The sequence below is a fragment of the Motacilla alba genome, chromosome 3 (genome assembly GCF_015832195.1).
Source record: "Motacilla alba alba isolate MOTALB_02 chromosome 3, Motacilla_alba_V1.0_pri, whole genome shotgun sequence".
Classification (NCBI taxonomy): domain Eukaryota; kingdom Metazoa; phylum Chordata; class Aves; order Passeriformes; family Motacillidae; genus Motacilla; species Motacilla alba.
The window spans coordinates 23887489-23898351 of NC_052018.1; the positions used below are offsets into that span (position 1 = coordinate 23887489).

Sequence of the window (10863 nt, forward strand, 5' to 3'; positions counted from 1 at the left end):
AAAAAAGCCCGCTCAGCAACTGTGCTGAGATCAGCTCTGAATGGGTAAAAAATAATTCCGGCAGGGAAAGATTCCCACGCCACTGACTCACAGCCCATCAGCTTAAGAAACCCAACTCAGAAGAAGAGAAAGACCCAGCGAGCATGCAGATTAATTAGCATGAGAAGAGGAGGAATCATTAACCAATAGAAGAGAGAACATTATTTATTAAGAGAACTAGATGACTTGTCAATGAGCATTAATGCCTTTGCTTGCTAAAATGAATAAATAGTAAAATCTTGTCATTGATTTTTGGAACACCACCAAGCAATGAGGCTTGCACAACTCTGGAATTAATAGTCAGTATCTCTCTTAAGTGTGTAATTATTGGTTTGTTGCACACTGGGTAACAAACCTAGGTTTTCTGGACATTTCCACTGGGCTGGCTCCAAGGCAGCTGACCTCAGGGACATGGCCAGGACACACTGAGCAGGGGACAGGCTTGGAGGCCCCGGAGGCAGCAGCGATTGTGTGACCAGCGGGAGGCTGCAGCCCCAGTGCAAAGGGTGCAAGCACTCCTTGTGCCAGGAGCTCTGGCTTTGTGTGGCCAAAAACTAGAATCTCTGTGAGAGATCCTGAAACCACGTGGCCATGCCAGGAGCTCATCCTCAGAGCATGCCTCATGGCATGGAGTCAGCACCGACAGCCCAAGTTTCTGCCTTGAGATTCTGATGGCACTCAGCAGCTGCAAGTGTTATCCAAATGCTTGTGAGGCAGGAGGGAAACAGCTCCTGCAACAACTCTCTGTAATACATACCAGTCTTTGCTACAGAAAAACATGGGTTTATTTCCTATTTTGATGACAAAAACTGGTTCCAGCTGCATGACAATTGTTAGGAAGAAACTGGTGGCTTTAACAAGAGCTATGGAGCCCTGAGTTTGCCCAGATGAAAACTGCCAGTGCTCTAGCTGGAGCTGGATTTAGGGCACTGACTCTTTCATTTACAAACTTGGTTTATTTGGTTTAAATAGTATCACAGAATCATAGAGTGGTTTGGGTTAGAAGGGACCTTAAAGATCATCTAGTTCCAACCCTCCTGCCCTGGGCAGGAACACATTTCACTACCTAAATGCACATACTTATCAAAGTCCAACAGTCTTGCTAACCTCAGAAGTGGAGCTTGATCTAAGTGATTAGAATGAACAATTCCAGTACAACTTGCATTAAACTTGGTTTAGTATACAGTGACAGTAAGTCAACATGAAATCCTACATGCCAGGGTCTCACTAAGGCCTGACACCATCCTGACTCCTCCTTTCTCAACAAGTTTTAAACTGGGGACAAGCATTTGTTTCTCAGAGTCTGCAAAGGGCTTTTAGCTGCTGCAATAGACCTTCTGATAAAGGAAACATGGGTGAAGCCTGCAGTACAGGACTTCAAGTGCCTAGTGGCAAAGCAGAGGTGCAGTAGGAGCTCTGGTCCAAGCATATTCCATATTAAGCTCAGAGGAAAGCTGAATCCAAACTTTCAGCCTCAGCTAGCCAGAGCATGCAGGCTTTTCCTGGCATTTCACAGAAAAAAAACCCAACATGATCAGGTGTTTGGGATAATCTCTCCTAATTTTCCAACAATTCCTGGGAATGCCAGAAAAACAGAACCAGGCAGCTCTTAGGCACAGAAGTAGCAGTAAGAAATGAATGAACAGCCGGGTTTTGAGTGTCAATAGTAAGAATTTATTTCAGGTATTCTCTTTAGTTATTTAAGGCATTCTGTGTTGTGCAATATACCCCCTATTTATGAAACTATTGCCTTTGCTGGTGGGATCAAAAAAATTGGTTTTCGGTGTTTTCATTATTTTCCCACTGCCAGCAAACATAATGAAATAGTTGCTGCAGCATCAAAATCAGTAGAAAATTTTGATCACTTTGGGTACCTCTTCCTCTCGTATTAGCGGTTTCCTCTGGCTGCCAGGCTGCAGGAATTTCTTTATTGTGGGGATATTGCTTATTCTTGCTTTGAATCTCTATAAAACAAAACCAAAAACAGCGCTGTGCTTAAGAATCATTGCAGCTGTCAGACATTTCAATGTTATCCATGCTCTGAAAGTCACATTACAGCTTGATGCTGCAGAAGCAACTATATGCTTCCCCCTCTTATGCTTTTGGGCTTGTAGTGACAGAAGGTACCATAAATAAAAAAAAAAAAGTAACTGAGGCCAGCTACAGTGCTTAGGATATTTGATTATTGTGCATGTCACCTCTGACCCTCCCACTCCCCCATATTTCTCAGCCACATTAAATCAGTGGCCCTTTCCTTTCATTACCCATCCAAATTGCCCACTCATTTACCTGCAAGAGGGGAAATTTGGCAAGTGTATCAGGTTTGCACTCCTCTGCCATTAAAATGATTTCAAGTAATTGAACATCTGCCTTGCTCAGCTGGTTGCCGACCAGAAAGTCTTTTCCATGGTCTTTCAAAACCTAAAAACAGAGAACCAGAAGAAGATGATGTCTTTTGTCTGTCTTTTATCTGTTCTTTTCTCATAAATAATATGATATCTTCCATAAATAATATGATATCTGCAAAGCAGGGTCACACATTGCACACAGTTGTCAGTGAAAGAAAGAAATGCAGTTCAAACACCTGTAGCACAAACAGTGATCTGAAGGCACTGCCATCCTAGGCATCATCTATCAGCTCTTTCTCTTCTACATTTCTGTCTGGCAGCTCAGTTGTGCTCATCTTGCCTTGGCTGCTGTAGCTGCGCTGAAGGCTGAGCTGTGTGAGCTACAGGAGGAACTGCAATGCTTTTACACAGCACGTATGCTACAGGGCCATCTGCACTTCAGGAGGAAACTTGATGTCAATGCTGGTGCTGTAGTGTCTTTTGTCTGAAACAACACACACATTGAAACATGGACACCTGGGGAGGTCTGTGTGAGCTGGGTTTTTGCAGCTGTACATCTCTGCCAGGTTTGAAGTGCCTTCTGTCCCCTCTGTAGTGTCCTGTCTCCAGCTTCATCCCAGCACTACTGAAAACAGAGCATTGATATTCCAGTGGTAGTTTCTCTTTGGTTTTCCTCCACAAAACTTGTGAGCTTCCAGGATGGAGGTTCAGGGTAACAGCATCAATTGAGCTACAACCTCTTTGCCACATACCTTCTCAAAGGCTGGGAAGTATCTGTTTTCAGCCTTGTCCACCATATCTGCAAAATGTTCCGCCTTTTTCTCTGCTGGTAGGTAGCCATATTTCATGAGCAACTCATTCAGATCGAACATTCCTTCCACGTACATATCAATTCTGAAAGGAATAGATCCACTTGGTCAGGTCACACAGACTAGGCCTGAACAGCACAATAACTCCTGGCACAACCTCACCGAGATGCTGGGAAATCCCTGCCCCTTCTATCCCCCCCCCCACACACACACCCTGGCAAAGTTCCCTCCAGAATTCAATTGCACTGGGGGCAGGCAAGGGGGGAGCTTGGGCCAAAGGCAAATGCAAAATTCCTAGGCAAAACCTAAAGACTGCAGCCCTGTCACTTCTTACTGGCGCTGATTCTTGTCTGGACTAGGGGTTTTTGAACCTGGTTACAAAACTGTCATGTCTGCCATCCAGACTTGTGTTAAAAATCCAATCTGCCTAAGTTTAACAGCAGGTCCATACAAATATCTAGCCAATATCTGGACATGTCTTTACCAGTGCTTATTAATTTCAAGCATTCAGAAATACCTCAGGTCAAAACATCTGCCCTAGGAGTCCTGGCCTTGAATGACCTGTTATTAATTCTGTACTAATTCCTGGTTATTGGAGAGAGGATGGGTTTTGATTCCCTAAAAGACATTGCCCTGAATGTGATGAGGAGAAAATGATGCTGCTGAGAGCTGCAGGAGAAAATGAAAAGCAGCATCAGTAGCACAGTCTGCCCCCGTGACTGCTTTCTTCTGATAGGTGCATTGACCTCTGACTGATGATTCCTGGGCTCGCTTGCCCTTTGCAATCCCGCTGGCTATCTCTGCTCCAGACATCAGCTGCAGGCACAGTCATCTCATGCTGCACAAAGCAGCGCTGCTCTCTCCCACTGAATGGAGCTGTGAGCAGGGATGCCCTCGTGTTACACTGAGCTACAGGCTGAGCTGGCTCTAACAAGCCAAGGTGCTACTGATACAGTACAGGGCTCTCTCCTTCACGTCCTTCCCGTAGAGGTTGTACTTCGTTGCTATGTAGTTGCAAATGGCTCTGGTCTGCACCAGCTTCATCCCGTCAATCTCTACCATTGGCACTTGCTGAAAGAGCAGGGATCCATCTGGGCCAAAGGGAAAAACACAAGGAGACGTTCAGTCCCTGAATGAGAGCCACCAGCATGTGTTAGGCAAAGTAACCACATGTGTTACTTTTTATTTACAATCCCAATCAATCTGGCTGCATAAAAAAGTCCCTGTCGGAACCCAGGATTCTCCTCTGGGTGTCCTGGATGGCCAGAGCTGCTGGCAGGGGGCTCTGAGACCCTGGCATGCAGCCAAAGACACACGTGGGGTTTTGATCTTAGCCCATGGAACAGTTTACCAACTTTGCAGGAAGAACAAGAAGTCACAAAAGTTTAGATATTGTAGTAGAAGTAGTCACGAAGTAAAGGGTAGGATTTCTGAGTGCTGTACAGGGGGGTTTTAAGCCTTGTACGCAGGGGTCCAAGTTTTGTACATGGGGGTCAGGAGTTCTAAGATGGAGGGATTTGGGTGTGCCCTGTCCTCTTTCTTTCTCCTTCCTAACCTCCATGTCTTTGGTGATGTTGGCACTCACAGATTGGTTTAGAGTAGAAAGTCACCATTCAATATAGATAGTAGGTATTGGAGAAAAAGCATAAACATGTAGTACGTAATATATGATATAAAAGATGGCACCAGCCTCCTGGGAGACAGAGAGTGCCTTTGTCTGAGCTGCTGAACGGGCCACAGCAGTTCAAGGAGAAGAATCTTGTAGATAACCAACAATAAACAACCTTGAGAACAGACAACAGAAGACTGCTGAGTCTTTCTTCGAAGGCACGGGTTGGAGGAGGGACTTTTCCATCTTTCGGGGTCATCCCAATCCGGGGGTGAAACCCCACAAGTCCCAAGATCATCAAATCCAACTGTCAAACCAACAAGGCCTGATTCCACCACTAAAGCACGTCCCCAAGTGCACATCCACACACAGTGACCCAACCACTTCCTTGGGCAGCCTGTTCCAATGCCTGACAACCCTTGTGGTAGCAACCTGCCTCATTCTTCCAGGAAGGTGTGGAAAATGCTCACCATGCAGCAACTTTTTCTTAGTGACAGGATAACACCTTAATACTATAGCAATGAAGTTGTGGGAATTTCAGATTTGAGGAAACAGCCAAATGCAGAATTTACATCTGTCACACACTGAAAAACACATGCACAGCATGGCTCTAACACCAGTGGTTTTCATGGAGCTTAATACAGACCAAAAGGACTGAAGGATCTGGTCCAGCCAGTTTCTGTCATTTCTTGCTTAAAACATCTGGACTTTCTAAGCACTGGCCAACATACAATGTGAATAACAATGAATAAAGAATAGTGAATATAAAAGCAAAGAAGATCTTTGTGACAACTTTATTGACTTTACAAATGGCATCTCATCTGTACAGGCATGAAGTGAGAACAAGGACTCAGTTCCATGAGAGACCCAAACATCACTTGGAGTGATGCTGGAGCCATTCAGCTCTTTTGCTAGCATGCAGAAGCCTTGTCCCAGCATGAAAGAAGTAGAAATACTTCTCCAGAAAGAGAGGTATCAGATCAGAGAGTCAGAAAGAGTTTTTGCTCTATGGAATCATATTTCTTGACTCAGATGACTGATCAGCTATGTCCCTCTTTGTAAGTGGGCGTTTAGCTTTCTGCTTGTGTCCCAAAATACTTTTTGAAAAGCAGCCTGTAACTGGTGGACCAAGTCATTATTCCTACAGGACAGCAGGACTGCAAATACTACCCCTAGCTCAGATTGCTTTTGACAGGCCAGGTGAATAACACAGACATGCAACTTGGTTTGCAGAAAACATTATTATCATGTTCAGGAAGACAAAAGCTGAAGCCAGCACGGTGGATTGTTGCCTTGGGAGGCAGGAATGCAGCAGAGGAACAGGTAAAATCAGAAATCTGGAACTCTATTTTCATAGGCATTATAAAACAACAACTTTGTAGGCAACCTAAGATGCTAATGACTTTCAAGATGATCTGAAGACAAAAGCCTCTACTGCCATAGACTGAAACAAGGGTCACAACGTGAAGCAAAGGAGTGAGACCTCATGGGAGATGACCCCTGGGGTGCCAACTGTAAAGGCTGATCTCTGGGACTGATCTCTGGCTGATCCTGGGTCCAGTCCAGCTTACTTTGGACCCTGGCCTCTCACAGCCTTTAAAAAGACAAAAGTAAGAGTGTCTAAGCGCTCTTCTCCTTGGGACCAAAGTCCTACTTTATTCCTTGACAGGCATAATCTGAAAGTCCAGGCAACATCCCTGGGGGAAAAGAGGAGGAACACCAGATGGCAGGAGATTTTAAACCTCTGGAATGGGGGATGGAAGAAAAGAACCACAGCCAATGGGCCACAAGTAAGGAAGGGGAGAGGGGAGGAGTGGACCAGGGAGAAACCACGGCTACTGGGGCCTAGGGGGGAAAGAGGAGAATGGAGCAAATCATGTCATCAGTGCAAATTACCAAACTCCCAGTGCAAAACAACAACTAAATGAACTATTTAGTGAAATACAATAAAGGAGAGACAACCATCTGAACTTCAAGAAAGGCTCTTTGACTGTGTGGGCTGTCCAGAGAAGCTGTACATTCTCCATCCTTGGAGATACTCAAAACCCAGCTGGACATGGTCCTGAGTAACTGGCTGGAGGGGGCCTTGCTTGAAGAGGAGAGGTGGAGTAGGCAATCTTGAGAGGTCCCTTCTGACCTCAGCCCTTCTGTGATTCAGTGAAGGTTGAAGCAACTGGGTGGATGATACCACCTAACACACTGCAGCGTGCACCTCTGAGACCTCATGTACAATCCAGTTAAGAGATTTTCTTTTTAAGGCACTTAAAACTTAAGAATTCTCAAGCAAGAAGAAGTCTCATTCTAATTTTAATTCTAATTCTTCTTATTATTACTATTGCTGCTGCTGTAATTCAGAATTGAAGGAAACTTACCCTTCTGTAACTTGGTCAGATCCTCCTTTTTTTCCAGGTAAGATTCTTCAAACTGCAGGAAGGAGAAAAGTTCTCATGTCATTCCATGATTTAGTTTCTTCCTCATTTAGGTAAAGAAGGCCTAAAGAGATGTGGTTTGGGAAATTTTAATTTTAATAACATAAGTCATATGTGAGAGCTTTCAGGCACATGGACCATCATTGTGACAGAAATCCACATATCTTGAAACACGCAGATTCCCATACAACATCTCTGCTTTAGTATCAGAATCTGTCAGACGTAAAAAAAACCAAACCCTGTAGTTTAGGACATTGGAATTTAAATGAAGGTACTCAGAATTGCAGGTGCTTGACCTCTGTGATCAGAAGATTAAGAAGCCAGGTTCTGCTGCTGGGGTTTTAAATTTCTTCTCTCTCTAGCTACAGGGAAAAGCATTTCTGGTGCCACCTGCAGGCTTTGCACACAATGTGTGTAAGTGAGACAGGAACTAACCCCTGCTTAGGGCAAGATCGTGGTCACTCTTGGCCAGCTCAGCAATGCACTAAGGCAGAGTTTGAAACTGCTGCTCACTCACAGTTTGCAGAAGGAACAGCAAAAACACATATTTGTCATAGGATCTCAGTATAAAAGACCAGAAGCAAACCTCAACCCCAGCTGCTGCCAGGAGCCATCGTATTGGTTCCATGCGGCCACGTCCATTGAAGTAGTGCAGCTTGGGTTTCCCAGACATGATTCCACGTGCCTGATTCCCTGGTATCTGCAATGAAGAGAGAAGGTTTGCAATTCTGAGTCTCTAGCTGGCTCTCAAAGCTGTCTTGTTGGAAACCACTGATTTATCATCCAAGACTTCAATCAATCAACAGTGGAGGTAAAAGTTAGAATACATTGAGAGACTGCCATGTATCATTGTGCCTTCAATTGTTTCTTACACATGCAGAATATTTAAGCAGGATTCTCTACCTAGAGCAATTGGCCCAGACAGAGAAGCAGTCAATCAAAACCACTTCCATCCAGAGTGTTCTGTTCTGACCAGAAAGCAGAGGGTGCTCTTTGTGTATTTGGCTTTATCTCAGAATACAGTTTACTGTTTAATCAGATACACGCTCTAAAGTCAGCAATTGCTCTGCTTTCTCCAGCAGCCATTATGCTCCATTATAACCGGCCAGGAAGGAATTCTTTCCATCAGTCAACCTCTTTTACAACACTCCCAGCTTCTGTAATTTCTTCAGACAATCCTCCAAAACATGGAAATTCATTTTGCCTCTGGTAACATCAGATTTGCCTTTACCACAGGCACAGCCTCAGGACAATGCTTGCTTGGTCCAGTTCCAACTCTGCTGGAATTTCTAGCAACAGCAGTTTCTAGGCAGAAACTTAAGGCAACAACATTTTCTAGGCAGACTGTCACCCACCCCACTCAGAACCACATGAGCACATCAGCCACAAACACACAAACAGTGCCCAGCCTATACCAGCCTCACAGCTACTGACAGCCCGTCAGTAACAAAGTTGAAGCTTTAACAGCAGCAAAAGGAAAACGGCCAAAACAACACCATATTCCCCTTGTAAATGACATGTCAGCTTCTCTACAGTAAGCAGAAGAATGGGAAACACTCCCTATGTGTGTGATCTGTTAATTCTGTACCCCTCAAAAACAGCTGATTAAGAATGAACATTTGGTACACGTAACCATGTTAGTATAGAAAGTACCTACACACATTTAATCTATAAAACCCATTCAATGACTCAGTTTCACATACAACAACTCCCTGCATGTGCCATATAATATCCCCACTTACCTTGTGCACAGTGTAACTCACTCTAAGCTCTCAGCAGTTCTGCCTTGAGATTATATAACTGTGGAGCCCCTCCCACACCAAGTACTGCGAACAATTCTCTGCAAATGGGAAACCTCTTTCTCTTAAGCAAGCAAAACCCATTAGCTCTGTTAAGTTACTTCTCACCTACAAAATTAAATTCCTGACTAATGCTGACTATGTAGAAATGTAAGATACATGGGAGATCATGATCATTGGAAATATCCTATCAGCACAAAATGGTAATATGCCTTCTATTTGCCAGTTAAAAATAATTAGAACCTCTTAAAAGCTCATTCAGATTAAAAGAATATTGGTACGCCAATCACACTTTTATTCTAATATTTTCTGTTTTTTTTACTTTTTACGCATTGCCACTTTACATAGATAACACCAACTAATTCAGATCAAATCTGTTACAAGCTTCTATACCTTGCTTAGTGTATATTCCTTCAGGACACTTCTGCTGAATTTCATCTCTGGGCAGCTTCTTTGGTTTTGAATTTTTTTCTGTAAAAAATGTTTCCCTGAATTTGACTCAGTGAAAACACACACCAAAGAGAACTGTGAGAGACAGTGAATGAAATGTTGTATCAGATGGCAAACTGTCCTCTGCACTCCTGACTGTTTTCTTTTGCCATCTGTATTGATTTCAAAACGTCAGTACAGAATAGTCCCCCATGCACCATCCTGCCTATCTAATCTACGTGGTTAATATTGATGTAGGCAGTACCTAAAGTCAAGGTCAACATACACATGCAAAAGTTGGCTGAATTTCTCTGATCATAGCAGTGAGATGGGATATTCTTCTTATATTACACAGGGACCTTCTATAAATTGCACCAAAAATTTGGTTTGTTGCAGTCGGAGGGGCTTTCTCCTTCAGATCCTTCCTGGACAATAGCTGCAAGTATGAATGTTTCAGTGAGGCAGGAGGGAAACAGCTCCTGCAACAACTCTCTGTAATACATGCTTTGCTACAGAAAAACATGGGATAATTTTTGATGACAAAAACCGGTTTCAGCTGCATGACAGTTGTTAGAAAGAAATTGTTGGCTTTAGCAAGAGCTACGGAGCCCTGAGTTTGCCCAGATGAAAACTGCCAGTGCTCTAGCTGGAGCTGGATTTAGGGCACTGACTCTTTCATTTACAAACTTGGTTTATTTGGTGTTTAAATAGTATCACAGAATCATAGAGTGGATTGGGTTAGAAGGGACCTTAAAGATCATCTAGTTCCAACCCTCCTGCCCTGGGCAGGAACACATTTCACTACCTAAATGCACATACTTATCAAAGTCCAACAGTCTTGCTAACCTCAGAAGTGGAGCTTGATCTAAGTGATTAGAATGAACAATTCCAGTACAACTTGCATGAAATTTAGTTTAATATACAGTGACAGTAAGTCAACATGAAATCCTACATGCCAGGGTCTCACTAAGGCCTGACACCATCCTGACTCCTCCTTTCTCAACAAGTTTTAAACTGGGGACAAGCATTTGTTTCTCAGAGTCTGCAAAGGGCTTTTAGCTGCTGCAATAGACCTTCTGATAAAGGAAACACGGGTGAAGCTGCATTACAAGACTTCAAGAGCCTAGTGACAAAGCAGAGGAGGTCTGGTAGGAGGTCTGGTAGGAGGTCTGGTCCAAGCATATTCCAAGATAAGCTCAGAGGAAAGCTGAATCCAAACATTTCAGCCTCAGCTGAGGAGAACCTGCAGGCTTTTCCTGGCATTTCCCAGAAAAAAATACCATGACCTCTTACATTATGGGTGGTTGGCTGGAGGCAGAAACAACACGGTCTCACCAAGCATTCCTCAACAATCAGCGTGTTATATTGTTCAGAGTTTCTTATATAGGTAGCTCAAAACTA

At 43.7% G+C, this 10863-nt stretch overlaps 1 protein-coding gene across 1 annotated transcript; it reads right to left on the bottom strand.

Moving 5' to 3' along the window:
* Positions 1-1690: 1690 nt before the first annotated feature.
* On the bottom strand, positions 1691-9574 carry LOC119699370 (glutathione S-transferase-like). Its single transcript, XM_038132761.1, has 7 exons — positions 9427-9574; positions 7821-7934; positions 7178-7229; positions 4155-4287; positions 3140-3281; positions 2329-2460; positions 1691-2003 (listed from the first exon to the last, which is right to left on the bottom strand). The coding sequence occupies exons 1-7, from the start codon at positions 9469-9471 to the stop codon at positions 1884-1886; spliced, it is 738 nt and encodes a 245-aa protein (XP_037988689.1). The 5' UTR covers positions 9472-9574; the 3' UTR covers positions 1691-1883.
* Between the last annotated feature and the right edge of the window lie 1289 nt (positions 9575-10863).

What these genes read in the sequence shown, in the direction of transcription:
- LOC119699370 (XM_038132761.1), bottom strand. Translation starts at nt 9,471, where the DNA reads ATGAAATTCAGCAGAAGTGTCCTGAAGGAATATACACTAAGCAAG. An exon ending in GACGTGAAGGAGAGAGCCCT is followed by an intron (nt 3,282 to 4,154) that starts GTACTGTATCAG and finishes TATTCCTTTCAG; the next exon opens with AATTGATATGTACGTGGAAG. An exon ending in ACTTCCCAGCCTTTGAGAAG is followed by an intron (nt 2,461 to 3,139) that starts GTATGTGGCAAA and finishes CTCTGTTTTTAG; the next exon opens with GTTTTGAAAGACCATGGAAA.